This window comes from Rhea pennata, chromosome 10 (genome assembly GCF_028389875.1).
Source record: "Rhea pennata isolate bPtePen1 chromosome 10, bPtePen1.pri, whole genome shotgun sequence".
Classification (NCBI taxonomy): domain Eukaryota; kingdom Metazoa; phylum Chordata; class Aves; order Rheiformes; family Rheidae; genus Rhea; species Rhea pennata.
The window spans coordinates 16460191-16477229 of record NC_084672.1 but is presented as its reverse complement, the minus strand read 5'-3'; the positions used below and the strand labels follow the sequence as shown (position 1 = coordinate 16477229).

Below are 17039 nucleotides of genomic sequence, written 5' to 3'. Positions count from 1 at the left end.
ATCTACCTAAAAGTATTTGAGTTTGTCTCCTTAATCATTCCCCTCTTTTCAGGGACAGTTTGACTGTGCCCCTTTCCAGCTGAACTGTCAAATATGTAAAAGCAAACTAGCGCCTCAGTAAAGGTCTTAGAAATAAGATGCTCCATAAGTGATTATAAATTTGCCAAGGTCAATTCTCCACTCCCTGGAGTGGGGAGTCTCATAAGCAGTCACCAAATTCCCAATTACTTCTACTATCATGGAGTATTCCTTTTGCGGTTTTCACCATTTGCTTCCTCAGTTTCAAATTCAAAAATAATCTCTTCCCTCATATTACAAAGGGAGCCAATAACGTAGCTCATCTTAACTTCTCCAAATGCTTGCTCTTTGAACACCAAGATCCATCTATGGAGCTACGCATCTATTGGCGCCATATAACAAATTTTTCTCCCTTAGGGAGCAACAACCTAAATATATCCATTAACCTTACACTCACCAATTACACACTGCAAGTAAATTTATGCAAGTAAAGCTAACTTAAGTAAATTATATACAAACAAATAAGGAGTTAACACAGGGAGTAAATTAAACAAAGATAGGAGCTACAATAACATTCAAATGATAGTGGATCCTGATATTTAAAACACCAATTGATAATTCACAAGTAACATTTGCTCTAGACCTTACATTCACCATAAACCACATCTACCTTTAGTAATAGTAGTAATAATAATTTATGTATACTTAAGGACAGGGAAACAACAATCATAGAATCATAGATGAAATAACAAGATTCACTTTGAAATGAAAAAGAAAACTACAACAGCAAAAAGATGTTGAAAATACCTTATATTTGGTCATGGTGCTAAAATGGTTGTTTCTGAAGAACACACAAAGCTCTCCCTCTTGGACAGCTGAAGTCAACTCACACAGCCCATGGTATGTCAACTGTGTGGCTGTGTTATTTAGAAACTGCTCAGCTACAAATCCTACAAAAGCAATACATACTGTTACGCATGTTTTCATCAGAACAAAGAAAGGAAAAGCCTCACCAATTAATGCTTTTTTGTTTTACTAAGCTGGGGTTAAAAGTAAATTCCATTTTTACAGTTTGCTTGCTATAATAGTTTACTTAATGCTTTTAAGTAAAGCAGGACTTAGGCATTGTTTGTCACAACATGCTGCTAGCAGGCAATTCATGGGTAGCAAAAAATGTCTCCTGATTAATTATTAATTGTTGAATGTGGTGAGAAAAGAGCAAAAAATGGAAGGGGGGAGCAAATGATATAACAGGCTGACTGGAAAGGATGATTTAAAAGCAAAGCAAAAATACCATTTGTCTATCTGTCTACTCTTGCAATTTCAGCAATCTACTCTTACTTCTTTCTGGAGAACTGGTGGATAATTACATTGTGAAAGAAAAAAAATTAAGATACTTAAGTCACAGAAACACCCGTGGAAGGGAGTATGGAAGGAAACTCTTGCCATTTAGTATACATCCCCACACAGTGGTAAGAGAAAGCATGCTAAACTGTAACAAAATTCTTGTTCTTGGAAAAGACCAGATAAAGAAATGCTGTAACATACAACCTCTTCTCATACTAATCTATACTTACTACTGAAGTTTCCTTTACCATAAATAGAGCTACAAAACAGTTGTCCTCTTCTGAGCTATTTTTACACCTATGAGAACCTCATGCAGAGGGATCACTTTTGATGTTAATCACAGTATTTAATACTTGTCAGTTTTGTTAATATCTACATAGCCAAAATACCTCCATAACTATAAAACAATGAGACAGAAGAGGTCTCTTGGCTCATTTATAAGATAAATTTCTAGTTTAGTAAACAGCAACACAGTATTTATTGAACATAGCATCACATATCACAACACACTTTTTAACACACCACAGCAAAACCAAAAACCCTTCAGAAGCTGGAGTCCCCACTGATTTGTCTCATTTTCCTTCTGTGGAGAACAGTAGCTACTGCACACATTCCTTTTAGTGTGCCTCAAGAAGGCTGTGTGTTAGCTTTTGGCCTGAGCTGCAGCTCAACCTGCAGAGCCATGGTTGCACTGCTGCTGGTGGAATATGGATGCTGTTCAATACATACAGTTGGTTTGCTGCCAAGAAACACAGGAAAAGGAGATTAATATAGCAGCTGTTGGGAAAAGGGCTGCCTGTTGACCCCAGCAGCAGCTGTACACCCTGTCAGTAGACTGCTAATTCTCTGCAGTGGATAAGAAGGTGGCATCTGAATGCCACCAATGAAGGTGCATTCACTGCTAAACAACTACCTCCTTATAAAGGTGGCCAAAATAAAAATAACTCAAAAGCTATTATTTGGATGACAGGTCAAGCAAACAAAACCCTAAGAATTCCTCCAAAACCCAAGTCCTAAATCCTTCAGAGCAACCAAACAGAAGTTTTCTTTTTCTTTAGCTTGTATCTACATTCAACTTCTTTACATATAAATTTGAACAGAATAATTGTGATACATTTTATCCTATTCCCTCCCTATTACAAGAATGCCCCCTTATTACCACAGATCTAAAGGAACACATTCAGAGAGGGGGGAAATGAGCTGAAAGTTCCTTAGCACTGTAGACAACTTCTCTTGTTTAGACATGCTATATCCACTTCCAATCCAATTATTACTGATTTTTCCCTTTACATGTAGCGTATAATTTATGTTCTAGTTGTAAGAGATGAAGACATAGCCAAGCTGAAATCTAAATGCTGCCCACTATACCATTTATAAAAGAATTCTCTATTTTTTTTTTTTTTTTTTTTTTTTTAGTATATATAATAGAACTCAAGAGAATGAGGTTGATCCGTGGTTTGAAAATTGCACCACAGAAGTTTAGAAGAAAAGTACATTGCTGTCTGCCTTCCCAGGGAAGAGAGTTTAGTAGACACAATTCATCCAGTTGATCCCATTTGTATTACTACACGGCAGACAACACACACCAGGACCCCCACACAAAATACATGATTTGATAGGTTGGATACTTGGATAAAGCATAGAAAAAAGGATACCCACCTTCACTAACCAGCTCACTGTTGTCTGACTGTTTACAAGAAATTATCTTCTCCACTAGCTGATTGTAACTACAGTTACCAACTGCTTTTACAATGTCAGCAACCTGGGGCAGGAGAAAACAGGACATACAAGTGAATATATCTTCATGGAGAACACAAAAGTACTGTAAGCCTTTTGGAACTATTTGTAGGAAAATAAGAAAGCTTTTCCATAAAGAAAACACATTATCCCCCTAAAAATAAATAGCCAAAAAGTGTTAGCCCAGACTGTTGCACATTTTGCAGTTCCAGATTCCATTTTGAAACCGTAAGCCAAAGCTTACCAGCAAAAGTTATTACTAAACTGCAGAGAGGAGAATGGGACTCAGTTTCTACAAAGAATACTCTTCACTTATTTACTTATTTCTCCTTTACTTTCCTCCATGGTGTCTGAGCTCAAGTTATAGATGCAGTTTTCTCAAACTGGTTCTAACACTCCAAGTTATCAAAGCAGTGACTGGTAAAAGTCAGCTGTAACTGAAGGGGGGAAGGAAAGTAGCCTTAAGTTCCTACCTGTTAAGTGTTCTCCAATGTTCTTCAAAAACAATGAGTGTTATACTATATCTGGCAACTTCCTACATCCCTCAGAACAACAATCCTCATTGGCACCATCATGATTTCAGAGTAATATTTTGAATCTAAGCTTGACTAAAAATCTAGTCTCTGCAAAGTTGCTGCACTTAAAAATAAATAAATACATAAAAATTCAAATTTTACTGTCTAGATTAAGAAAACCCATTACCACGTTCATTATTACTGACTCAAATCTACCCAGCTTCAATTAAAATTAATAAGAATCTGAAACATCTTCAGAAAAACAAAAACCAGAATAATTTTTTTTAAATTATTATTGAAAAAATAAGTTACCTGAGGGTCCACTAACCAGCCATGGTACAAAGGGATATCAAGAAGATCAAACACTATGCATTCAGGTGTGTATTCAAATACTCGCACACCTGTGAACTTCACATTCACATCCAGGCCTGTCTGTAACTTATGTAGAATTGCCATTGCATCACTCATATTCTGACAGCAGAAACAAACAAAAAATACAGGTGACTAAACACAACTGTGAACACTTGATGGCTACTCTCTTTTATCATATAGCATTCATCAATTCAGCATTTATATATTTTTTAATATATATAAATATTAAAACACAATATAACACACTAAAACAACCCCCAAACTTACAAAAGGGCAGATTAGCTAAACAATTGTTCCAGTGCATATTCACATTATTCAAGGTGTATTACAAAGTAAGTGCACATTTAAATACAACACTATTGAACTATATTTCTGTATAAAATACTTATTTGGAATGAAGTATTACTGCTGCTTGCATCACAGTACATGAAGGCACCAGTAACAGGCCAAAAACTGTATGTTTTTTTTACATGCATTTGTTAAATAAAACATGCTTAACTGATCACGTCCATATTTATTATTGATCTATACTGAAGCTGGTAAGCCAAATTTGATACAAGGACACAAAAAAGACACAGCTGAAGTCTTCAAAACAATGATTGCGATACAATCTTCAGAGGGACTTAATTTTCAAGTACATATATGCTGCTGAGAAACTGAAATTCATGAAGTATTTAGATGTTCCAGTAACTTAGTTTGCACCTAAAATATTCTTTCCTGAAGTATCTTCACATACATACATATTGCTGCCTAGACCTCTTTTGCACATATATAGATATGTAGCCTATGAATTTCCAGTTTACACAATAAGGCAAATCCTGCAAAAGAATGTTCCAATTCTGACTAGCAATTTGAAGGTCCTATTTAGGAAACACATCCCCCAGGCATAAAAGAGTTAGATAGGTAAAATAAGATGACAAAACAAGCCAATATGAATCAGGAACACCATTTTTTTTTCTTCCCACAAGCCCATGAAAAGATATTAAAAGCTGGTACATTCACATCACTCCCCTCAGCTCTTCACATAACTAAGACCTCCATAATATATGTTACTTGATTTTTCTAATACTTATTTTGATAGGATTAAAGATCAGCCTTCCTTAGTCTATTTCTACTTATTTGTAGAAGCAGAAATAGGCCACTACAAGCAAATATTATATGAGTCATAATAGCATAGGTTGCTACTGCTTCATCTCAAACGTCCTAGTCATCAATTCCCAATCTCAAAGTGCATTTTTTCTGTTCTCACAGGCTGATGTCAGGCTGCAGCTTGAGTGCTGTCATAAGCATTACGATAATTTTCCTCGCTGTGCCAGGAAAGATCTACAAAATAAGAATTCTAATGTTTAGAACTCCCTCAAATCAGTTGTATCTGACTGTTTCTTACTCTGCACACCTAAAGATGCACTATCCAATTCTACTTCCCAATTCTAATTCAAGAGTTTATCAGTTTAAGAAAAAAAAAAGAAAGTGAATAATTATGGCATACAAGTGGCCTATCTATCTTATAGTTTTGACTGAATATTAAAGAACTTGATTTTTTTTGTTGTTGTTGTTTCATAAAGTTCTGCTATTTTATTTTGGATATACCCTTAAATAACCTGTAGATTACACTAGGAAAACACATCATGAAAGTAACACTTTTTGCTGTTCCCAATATAATTCTAAGGGGAATTATCAAGTTACGAAGATCCAATAAAGCAAAGAGAAGATAAGCCTACGAAAAAGTGCTTTGTGAGACAGTTCTCTTGAACCAAAACTCAGAGTGATAAAATAAATGTCTTGATATGTAAGAAAGTATTTTCCACCAGGTGTGAAGAGTCCACATAGAACATCATCAGAAAGTATCTGCAGTATTTGCAAAAGATCCAGAAAAGCTCTGAGGGTTTTTATTTGTTTGTTTAGTTAGTTTGGCAATATTATGTTACTTAAGAGGAACTCAGCATTACAATTATGAAAAAAAGGCATCAGAAATAAAAAAGAACTACAGATTGGAAAGGAGACAGAAAAGATTCAAATGATATCAAGACTATAAACACTGAAGGTTAAAGACAGTTATCATTAAAAGAAGACAACGTAGAGGCAAGGCAGTAAATGAAAAGAACCCAAATTAATGGAAGTAAAAAGGTAAGAGGAAAAAAGCAGTGGCAGTGAGGATGACTCTAGGATGAGCACTGGGAAAAAAATTAAAAAGGTAGGCTAACAACACAGAAGTTAGGTATGCAGAGATGATTTATTTTATCAAACTAAAAGCAGTTTGCTGAATTGTAACAACGTTCTAAAGAATTTGATCAATTAAACAACATAACCAATACATTAAGTTGAATATGCATTTCTGCAACATATTAATGGGGGAATGAACAGATAGAGTAGACGGAAGTAGAATGCCAACACAACCCTGTATACTAGAATGCAAGTCAGACCTTGCTATTTTTAAGTCGTCGGTCTACGCTCCTTGTAACTCAGTATTCTGAAGAATGTATAGACCAAAATATCGGACTCTGCCTACTAAGTAAAGCTACATCATTCAATACTTCGAGATCCATTTTTTTAAGCACGGTTTTACATCTACTAGAAAGATGAGAATTACCTAGATCTTAGAAGAATTTTTTTTGGCGTCTCTCAGCATGTGATAGTATTCCAAAACAAAACATGTATGCAGAAATCGTGTAAGCATATGTATGTAAAACAGCCTAGCCTACAAACCTTTGCACAATACTTTAGGCATACAACAGCATGGCTTCATTAACACATACAGCAAAAGTTTCATGTTCATCAACTGCAACATTTTAACCCAAGTAATTAAGCAACTCTTCTTAGTGATATGCAACATACAAAAACAGGAACACTGCTTATTTTTCCAACTCAGATATGCTCATACTTGTAAAGCACTTAAAAAAAAAAAAAAAGAAAAAGAAAAAGAAAAAAAAAGCTTTACACTGCCTTATCGACAAAGGCAATAAAAGCCACAGCTTCTATTTTACAGTAACAGTGAATAGCCTCTCATGGAACACTTCACATATTTTCAAATGACAGTCATTCTGCAACTGTAATTTGGTTTGCTTTAAACACCTAGCTCAGGTACCATTGTAAGTCCAGCCATGGCAGCACGGTTCATCTTCCTGCTGTGAAGATCACGTAGCTAAGATCAGCAGACTGCTGTGCCTCCACACCCACACCCTCTGTAACATTAGCTAGATTACACTGTTCAATCTCAGGAACAAGTATGCAGTAGAACTGAGTATAAACGTATTTTCTCTTGAATGGTATCAGACTGTCTTTACTGCTATCTGATTTTCATGCTTACTGCCATCTTTTACATCATTCAAAATAAACCTGACTTTTGCATTATATGAGGCCAGGCTTCTGCCACAGAAGCCTCAGTCAGTATCCAGCTCTGCTTAGGTAAAGAATCCATCTGAGTGTTTGAATTTAATAGGCTTTTTCTACAGAAAAAAAAATATTGTTTCTGCTTCATGTAAGTCCAGTAAGTGTTGAAGACAAAATTTTGTGCAAATTACAAGACTTAGGTAACATTAACATAAAGGGTTTCAACAGTTATCTTTTATAAAGTGATCCGACCCACAAAAACTTCTGAAAACTCCTGAAGTAGGCATCAAGGAAGTATATCTGCTTATAGACTTAGGAGATTTAAACCTGAAAGAATATTTGAAATCTCTGAAGATTTGAAGCTTATATGGAAGTTTATGAAGTACCATACAAAGCATAAGGCATGCTGTAAAACACTGCCATGAGTATTATCCAGCATCTGCACGAGAGAGATTTATAGCCCTGTACTGCACTATTGCATAAAGTTTCTATTACCAGAAAAGCAACAGTTCAGACTACATAACTACATATTGCTTCATTCCTATGTCACAAGATTTAAAATTTAGCAAGATTTGTAAGCAAGTCTCCAGATCAGGCTCAGATTTCTTTCTTTCTTTTCTCTTTCTCTCTCTCTCTCTCTCTCTCTTTTTTTTTTTTTTTTTTTTTTAAATCATAACAGCAAAACTACCTTATTTTTTAACTGCATTTAGTTAGTAGGGACCAGATGCCTAGTAGGGACCAAATACAAAAACTCTCAGAGGTGTTTTGGAAGCTGCAATACTGTACTCCCACTCTGCTAAATGAACATGAAGAAGCATGTGGAAAATCAACACCAGTCATCCACACACTTCAGACCATACCTCATACAGCAAGCAGTTGCATTGCTAAACAAATAAGTTTACTTTGTAAACATAGCAGGAATACATCAAGCTGTCCAGAAAACTGCAAAAGTTTCTCACTGCAATTTGAACAGTATCATTTCTATTTTGGCTATTCTTCCCCCTTTTAAAGCAACAAGATTCTTAAAAAATAATAATAATAAAAGTGCAAGTAGATGAGAATATAAATATGCAAAGCTCTTGTTCTAAAGCTTGTGCCGTCTTTTATACAACTTTCATTCAAATACTTAATTAAAACCTTCAAGTATGATATCAGTAGAAAAGAAAGTCACAGTTAGAACAATTATCAGTAAGAGTACCATGTCACAATGTTTTTATCCTAAAAAAAAAAAAAAAAAATGGGTATTACAAATCCAGAAACCCCCAAAATGTACTTGAATTTATTGTATGTTAATAATAAAATGCTTAGTTTTGGCCACTGAAAGAGTATTAATTGTGTGACAAGACAAACACAAAATTACGATCAACACCAAGGTGTAGTTCCAGTGCTTCTGATATACTAGAATTTTACAAAATTCAGTTGTCTAATTAATTTCTCCCGCCTCATACTATTACTGCTGCATCTAGAACATTCCTAGAACGGGAGATTTCTTTAACACTGCATGATTAAATACTTAAGAAGAATAGCTGTAACATTTACATAGCAAGCCCATTTATTTGAGCACAAGAAAGCCATTGAGGTTGTACTTTAATGAGGGGTATGATTTCTTCAGCCTCCTGAAAGTGGATTATAGCTATATTTTCCCCAATAAAATTAAAAACTGCTGTGTTTTAGAAGATTATAGCTAATTCAGTTATTACATGAAGAATTCACAGAATGATACAAATCACATTTTGGATGATTCTTAAAGAATCTACATTCAAACTCCATTTAATTTCAACTCTTCCAAGATACCTGATCTTGTTGGGTTTCTGAAACTGAATGGGAATAAGAAAGAGGACCAAACCCCCCCCCCCCCAAAAAAAAAAAAACCACTTATGAAAAAAGTGAATTTCATTATAAAATTGAATTTATTATAAGTAGTCAAAAAGAATCAGCCATGACCACAGACAGAGCTTGAAAAATTTGCCCCAAGATTCTATATACTACATCAATACTTTTGGAAATCAATAGCATTTTTTTTCTTTAAACACAGAAAGAATTTTGTCATAAAATAAAAGTAGCGGTCAGTTCAAATGGTATGGCTGGTCATATGAAATCAGCCTGTTTTCCTTGTCACTACACAGAAACAGAGATGTCTGTCTTTCTCAGTTTATGTCTTCAGTGGAAGTCTATCAGGGATCACAGAAAGAATTATCCTAGAAAACGCAGAAGAACAGATTTCTAAGAGCAGCTGCCCTGGCACACCTCCATGTAGACTTCCACATTATACTTCCTCAGTATGCTACCAGTTCTTCAATTCTAGTATGAAATTATAATTATTTTCACATTATTTTCTTCTTTTACATTTCCAGTTGCACAGCCAGGACCTTTTAACAAGCTATTCTCAGAAGTCTGTGGTACACTTGGTAGAATCTCCTATTTATCACTGGCATTTAGGACTCTCCCAGAACCAATATATACAGCAGCTAAGACACATTCTTTAAGTGTGAAACATCAAAACCAGATTGAATAAAGCCCTGAGTAACTTTGACCTCACAGCTGACCTTGCTCTGAGCAGGAAGCTGAACTAGGGGCCTCCTGAGATCTCTTTCAACTTGAATCATCTATCCATGATCCTACGTAACATAACAGAGAAGGTACTTTTTGGTCTAAAAAACATCAGGTAAACCATAAAACCCCTTCTTTAAGTCCCTCACTGTAATGACGCGATAACAGAAACAGATCCACTGATTAGTAGTTGCAAGCCCTAGATGAAATACTGCAACAGTGCCAGTGTTCTACAGGACTTTGGCGGAATAAAAAAGTTTCTGGAAGCCATCCACTTGCCCTCAGCCTTCCTCAATCACTTTACTGTGGCCCCTTCTCAAGATGCTGGTTCAAAATCCTGGCAGAACTTTCAGTAAACCTATTCTCTCTCTTTCTTTTTTTTTCCCCTCACCTTCTGTTTTGGCAAATTCACAGCAAAGTATTATCATAGTATGAAGTAAACAATATCAGTCCGAATTTACCATGTAGCTACTCTTTGCTTCCCTCATTTGACTTACATTTAATGTATCTCTATATATAAATGTTTAAAAATACTCTTCATAGATTTTAAGATTTTCTGTACTATATCTGTGATCTGTCTATAGCAGTACAAAAAATTTTTTCATACTTATAAATAAAAGCATATGCTCTTTTGCTGACTCAGATTTTAGAATACAGAACTAATTATCAATACTTCAGGGACATATATACATATATATATATGTGTATGTATAAACTAAAATGACGAAGTACTTCAAAGTAAATATAAGAGTCTTTCACTACACTTATTGCAGGCCAAAAATCATTTCTTGTCTTGATAGATATTAAAGTTTTCTTCATTAACAGGAAATATTTATAAAATCATACTCTACGATAAGCCTCAAAATGAAAAATAAAGAAAATAACTACAGTTAGTTAGATCAGAAATAAAGAAAATGTTTAGTTCTGTCAGACAAAAGCAACTACTTTTAGGAGCAACTTCTTACCTGCTCATAATTTAGACGCTGAATTTCAGATATCTCTTTAGGTTTTGCATCAAGAATATAATCTCCTAAAAAAGTAAAAATAAAATTATTTTATGCTCAAAGTTTTGATATTTCTATGAACACTTCTGACTGAAGATTATTGTGATGATAAATGTAAGCATTTAAGTCTTCTATTAAATTAGTGAGATCCCAATGTTTTAGAGCTTGTATTAAAATCACAGGGCAGAATAAAATAGTGAGTATAAAAAAAGTACTAAGATCTTATTAAGGAATAAAAACTAGTTTTATTCTTCTTAAGTTTTAAGAGATATACTCGGTAATTGCAAAGCATGTTAACTGAATAGGAACCTAAACAGTGTGAGAAACAATTTTGAAATTAAAGTTACTATGAAAACTCCAGAAGCCAATACATGCCTTCAAAACAGACAGTACACACATTTAGATAACTGTGATTATGGAGTGAGTTCAGACAGTATTACACTGTCAATACAGTTTAGAAGAAATGTTTAGACACAGGCAGTGAGTTTTCTTAGAGGACATACTGCAGTTAAGACATCTGAGGTTAGGTAATTAACTATTTTCTAACACTGAAAAATTTGGTCATATACTTTTTGTAAGCAGAAAGAAATTATTTCAAGTTTCTCTCTTGCTTAAGAAATCATAAAAAAATTAGTACATAAAGCTCAAACATTTTGATTTTATTGGGCTATAAAGGGAAAGAACTGCGGTGTATATAGTTTAAGGTTGTCGCAACTGCACTTCTAACATTTGGATCATTCTGGGCTATCAAAGTTAGACCTGTGAGTTGGAAGCAGCTGCAGGTTTGCCAAAGACAATCTGATAACGGAGTGGCCTGCAAATGAGACATGCCCGTCCACTGTGACGATTACATTCATTTTTCCTGTTATTTTAATTAGGTCATACTACCAAGGGGTGGAGTTAGTGCAGATAATTAAAAAGCACAACTGAATTACTACATTCTGCGACACAGAACAACATTTTAAGAGATATGAATAAGTCAATGTCTGACAATGTGTTGGTGTACTAAACCATACTACCTGCATCACTAGGAAAGCAATACACTGCAGTTTTAGAGACTGTTAAATAAAAGCTTAAGTTACTGCACACCATGCAGTGGTTTTCTTGAAGTATGAATTCAAATAAAGCTGAATTTTTTTAAAAAAAGTTAGCAAACAACACAATTCTTAAATAATACTATTTACTAGTAAGTATAATACATAACTGAATTTGAGAAACTATCTATCGTCAATAATTACAAACCTAAATATTCCATCAGCTGTTCAGCCGTTATGATTTCCATCATTGGTGGCAGCTTAATCTGTGAAAGGAAAAGAATATTGCCTTTATAATTTCAAAACAACACTTAATCAATACTTTCTACACTGTATTTCTGGACTGAAGTCTGATCACGTTTGGCTCTCCAGTTTATAACATTACCTACTGGGACTGAGAACCTTCCTGAGACCTCTAAAGAGCTAAGAGAAGAAATTCAAGAAGTCATTTTGGTTCTTAGTGAAACCACACACAATAGTGCTTTCTGTCTCTCTCCTCCCCTTCCACATGCAGGCTGGGCTCCCATCTCCTACCAAAACACATCAGCAGCATCTCCTTTGATCTCACAGGAGTTCACACTGCTCTCCCCTTATCAGCTCAGCTGCAAACACCCAGGATGAGGAGGCAGAGAACCGTAGCTACACTTAATTAAGAAAGCTTCACTCAAGGTTTTTGGCACCTTGAGTTCACTGTATTTCTTAACTGCCTGTCAACTCAAAAGTTGCTGTGAACAGACAAGAGGAGGACCTGGTGGCAACAGCTGCTGAGACTGGGAACCCAAGTCTCAAGCAGCTAAAAGGAAGCAACCTCACCCTGGGGAGGCTGACTGAAGCTCCTTCTGTCTCCCCATCCAAGTGTCCCGCATTCACCTTTCAAGGGTTCGGTTTAACTCCACACAAGAGAGGCTGGACACCCAGACCTCAGCGATGGAGCTTCCGCTCCCCTGACCTATTCCCATCGGCATCACCTGGTGAAACCAAACCCCTGGGCAGCAGCAAGGGCCACACACATCTCATACATTTATCCTCTCCATCCAGTCCTCAGGCAAATGTTTTGGTTGCTCAATCCCATTTATATGTATACAAATGTACATATACAAATACCTCTCTTTCTATATATATATCCCTGCAACAGCTCTAGCAATAGCCGAAGTACAAAGCCCTTGTAACACCAAACACACACAAAGCCATGCTTCTGCCAATCTGAAGGAACAATGCAAAAGCACTGTCTTTAACTGTAAATGATTAATTTTCCATTACATAAATACACACCTCACTTTTCTAGAATTTGTCTTTCTCTTCAGTTTTTCATCTTCTTTCTTATCCTATATCTATTTCAACATCTTACAACAGAAAGACAAGTGTTTATTTTGAGTATGAGGAATTATCAGGTTCCTCAACACTGATGATGTTCTCCTTGACACACACACAGGAAAGCAGAATGTGAAATCATTAATTCATGGTTAAGCTTTAATAATGTCCAACTACTTTGCTGAGTGTGGAGAAGAAAGAGGAAGTAAAACGGGGTGAGATAGAAGAACAATACATATAAAGGTTTTTGATGCAGCATCCCAAATTCAAAAATACAGTATACCCACAGATTACATTGTTCACATTGTGTTTGATAGGACTTCCTTCCCAATCTGAAACCTAAGTTATTTAAATCACTTTCTTGAAAAAGAGAGGGGTTTGACTGGGTTAACAATAGTGTAGCTCATGGACAATTTTAATCATATTTGACAAAGGCAAATGTCTTAAACATATGCGTTTCTGACAAGGTTCATTAAATCTGGAAGAAGAAAGAGACCCAAGCTAATATTGCCTTGGGAGGAAAAGCTACTCTGTTATCTCAATAGTTATCTACACACTGGCTAAACAGTCTGCCCAAACCTAGGCCAGAAACAGCCAACAGTACACGCTGCCTGTTGATGGGGGCTATATAAAGAAGCTGGTGGGTAATGAAAGAAATGATCATATAAGGGTAGCAGAAGTAGAAGGTTGAGGGGATATAAATTGTTAGTGAAGCAGGACATAAATTTGTAAGAAAGAAGACTTAATTAGTTTACTGCTTACAAAACAACTTAAAATTATTTGAATTAAACAAGAAGAAAAAAACAAAACATATGCATTGGCATATGAATTTTTCAGAATATTTTAAACGAGCTACAGCTGATTGTTACTTACAAAATTTCTTAGCCTCTTCCCAAAGTTTCTCTAAGTTTCATTAACGCTCTATACACTAACAGTTTTCAGAATCTTCGATACTGTCCAAAATAGTCCATATAGAGTATGCACATAAATACAAAAATACTGTGCCACGTAGATAGCTTTTTAAATCTTAAGTTCTGTTCAGTCTGAGACTGGATTTCTGAACTGGCAGCATGTCAGCCTGGGCAACCATTAGCTGTGCACATCCGAGTTCCTTCTGTCTGGTCAGCACTGCTCCTAAGGCCTACCAATGTAACAGCACAGAATAGAAGTACTTAAATTACTTATGCCTGAAGTGGTTCTGGGACCTGAAGCAGTACAGATGCACGGACATAGCATGGAAGAAAATTAGCATGCTACCTCACTCACAGCAGGACTACTGCAACGCTTCTTCCAGGACTGAAGCTAGGGTTTTGTTCTTGTTTTCTTAACATATATATCGGCTCAGCCAGCATTACTCAGGGATCTCTGTTCTGCACTATGCTTTCATTACAAATGGCAGCCAAAATGCCCAATTATACGGTTATGTGTATTTCAGCACTACACTCCTCCAGCATAAACATGTTAATGTTTCAGAATTTATGGACTAAGGGAGATATCATTTGTATCACTGGCTAAGAATCTGAATTTTCCTCACAACGGTAATGCTTAGCATTTTTTTTTTTTATGGAGTATCAAAGAAAATGAATTTTACTGGTATCTGCAGAATCTCTTACAGCTGGATGTTTTAACAAGCTAAATCTCAAAACTAACCCCTTAATTAAATGATGAACAAAATCAATGAATTACTTCATTGCCTAATCTCAGAGCAGGCATGTTTCATGGAAAGTTGATCCCATCTTTAAAGAGGGCTAACAGGGTTCCATCACAGACAAAAGCACTTCTGAACAAAACTGAATTAAGGACATATAGACAACATGGCATTTTCTAACTTCAAGTGCTCGTTTTGAGTACTTATGCTAAAAGAAACATACCAACAAAACAAAAACACTCTTATAAGGTAAGGGAAAAGGAAAAAAAATCATACAGAGCCATACTCATTCTCCATATGAATCATCAGAAGTAAGAAAACAATGTAACAGCAATAAAACCTGCTGCTGTTCATAACTATTTTAGAGGGAGAAAACTTTTATCAGTAGGTTTCAGAGAGATATACTCTTGCATTGAAAATACTTCTGAAAATACAATGCATATAGAAAGGGACTCTAAAAATTGTTAATGGCATACTATCTATAGCCTCAGAACATGTGTCTGAAACATGCAACTCCCCTTAATTCAGTGTTCTGAAAAAGAAAAGGGGAGCTTCAACCTGCTTCTACAAAAAGACAAACCTCCCTGCAAACATACACATCTCTTGTCCTTGCAGAAATAGCTTCATAAACATCAACAGATAGCATGTGCGGTCACACAATAACCTTCCTTCAACTCCTAAAACAGGTTTCCTTCAGTCACTTAGATCAGGCTTCCTACTCTGGAAAACGCACAACTATATGGCCATCATTTTTAAGATCAATCCATCTCACATACAAAGGAAGGCAGGCTGCCAAGGCCTTTCCTGAGCACTCATCAGAAGCTCACCGTTAACTCACCTTCAGAGGCTGAGTGAGTTCATCCAAGCAACTGGTGTGAATTCTGTCCATAAGAAGGTTTAAATCAGTAAAAAGAAAAAAACAGACTATATGTAAATGGCCAATGTTCTATCTCAAACTACGTACTCTCACTGAGGCCTTTGACAAATTAAATGGATATCAGCAGGTCTATGCTGTACTCAGCTCTTCTGAAAAAAGAGGCTGTTCTTACAAGGGCCTAAAACTTCAAACTAGCATGGGTTTTTTTGTTTGTTTGTTTGTTTTGTTTTGTTTTTAACTTAACCTCTTCTCTGCACCTCCGTTTGGATATATTTAAACCTTTATGGTTATATAACACTTACTTACATAATTGTCACAATTGCCCAAATAAGTAATGCTTACAATTCCAAAAGTTATTGTCATTTTATTAGAACTAGAGCATATAGAGAACATAGCTCCCAAAACCCCTCAGTTTGTTGGGAGGACTACGATCTGCAAAAACTTTCAAACATGCTGTCAAATGCACTGGTAGGATTATTCTGCTACATAAGAACCTGTTAGCACAAGATATGCCATATGCATTAATTTTTCAAAATGCTATTAATATTACTGTTATTTAATTTCATATTACATTATGTTTTCCTTTTGACTTATCTCCTGCTTCAAAATGATTTGCTTCTGTGTTCTCTGGCTATTTCAGATACTAGCTTCTTTGCAGTTAGCTTTGGTTCACAGATTGTTTTGGCTACATGACATTATATCCTGCCAAATAAACACAGATCAGAGTTACTTGGCACATCTGTTAAGCTTTAGCACCTGATCCACGTATTACCACAGAATACCTCCTGAGAAGGGCCATTTCTCCCCATAAAAAAAGGGGGGGGAGGGGAAAGCTTAATGCTATGCAAACATGTATCAGAAAGCGGTGCACAGACTACATTTAACAAAGATCACAGAAATACCTTGAAAAGCAAGCTCTACATTGCTAAACTTAACTATGTAGCGAGCCACAGCTTTGCTGAAAACCTGAAGAGTTTGCAGATTTAAAAAAGCTTAAAGACACAGTGCTAAGCTACTCTACATCACAGCAGACAACCCACATTTCTGCATATGTGTGTAAGGTCTGTTTCAATTCTCTCTCCCTCTCCCTCTCCCTCTCCCTCTCCCTCTCTCTTTCCCCATTTCCATAAGAGAAGCCTAAATGGTTACTATGTCATTTAGTACAACAGCTATTTTCTCAACTCAGTATCATACTCTTTTTGCAGGTTTTACACATTCAACCTGCTACCTCAAAGTTAAAAGTGCAAACTTTCTTTCAAAGAGAGAGGTAGCAGGCTAAACAGCTTTATTAGTTCC

At 35.8% G+C, this 17039-nt stretch overlaps 1 protein-coding gene across 1 annotated transcript in view; it reads right to left on the bottom strand.

Moving 5' to 3' along the window:
* Positions 1-17039, bottom strand: part of MINDY2 (MINDY lysine 48 deubiquitinase 2) — a 36142-nt gene that overhangs the window by 15017 nt on the left and 4086 nt on the right. Inside the window, exons 2-6 of the mRNA XM_062584189.1 lie at positions 12116-12173; positions 10835-10899; positions 3930-4088; positions 3025-3127; positions 826-968 (exon numbers count right to left, since the gene is read on the bottom strand). Of these exons, the coding sequence (XP_062440173.1) occupies positions 826-968; positions 3025-3127; positions 3930-4088; positions 10835-10899; positions 12116-12173 (528 nt within the window). The remainder of the gene's footprint in view (positions 1-825; positions 969-3024; positions 3128-3929; positions 4089-10834; positions 10900-12115; positions 12174-17039) is intronic.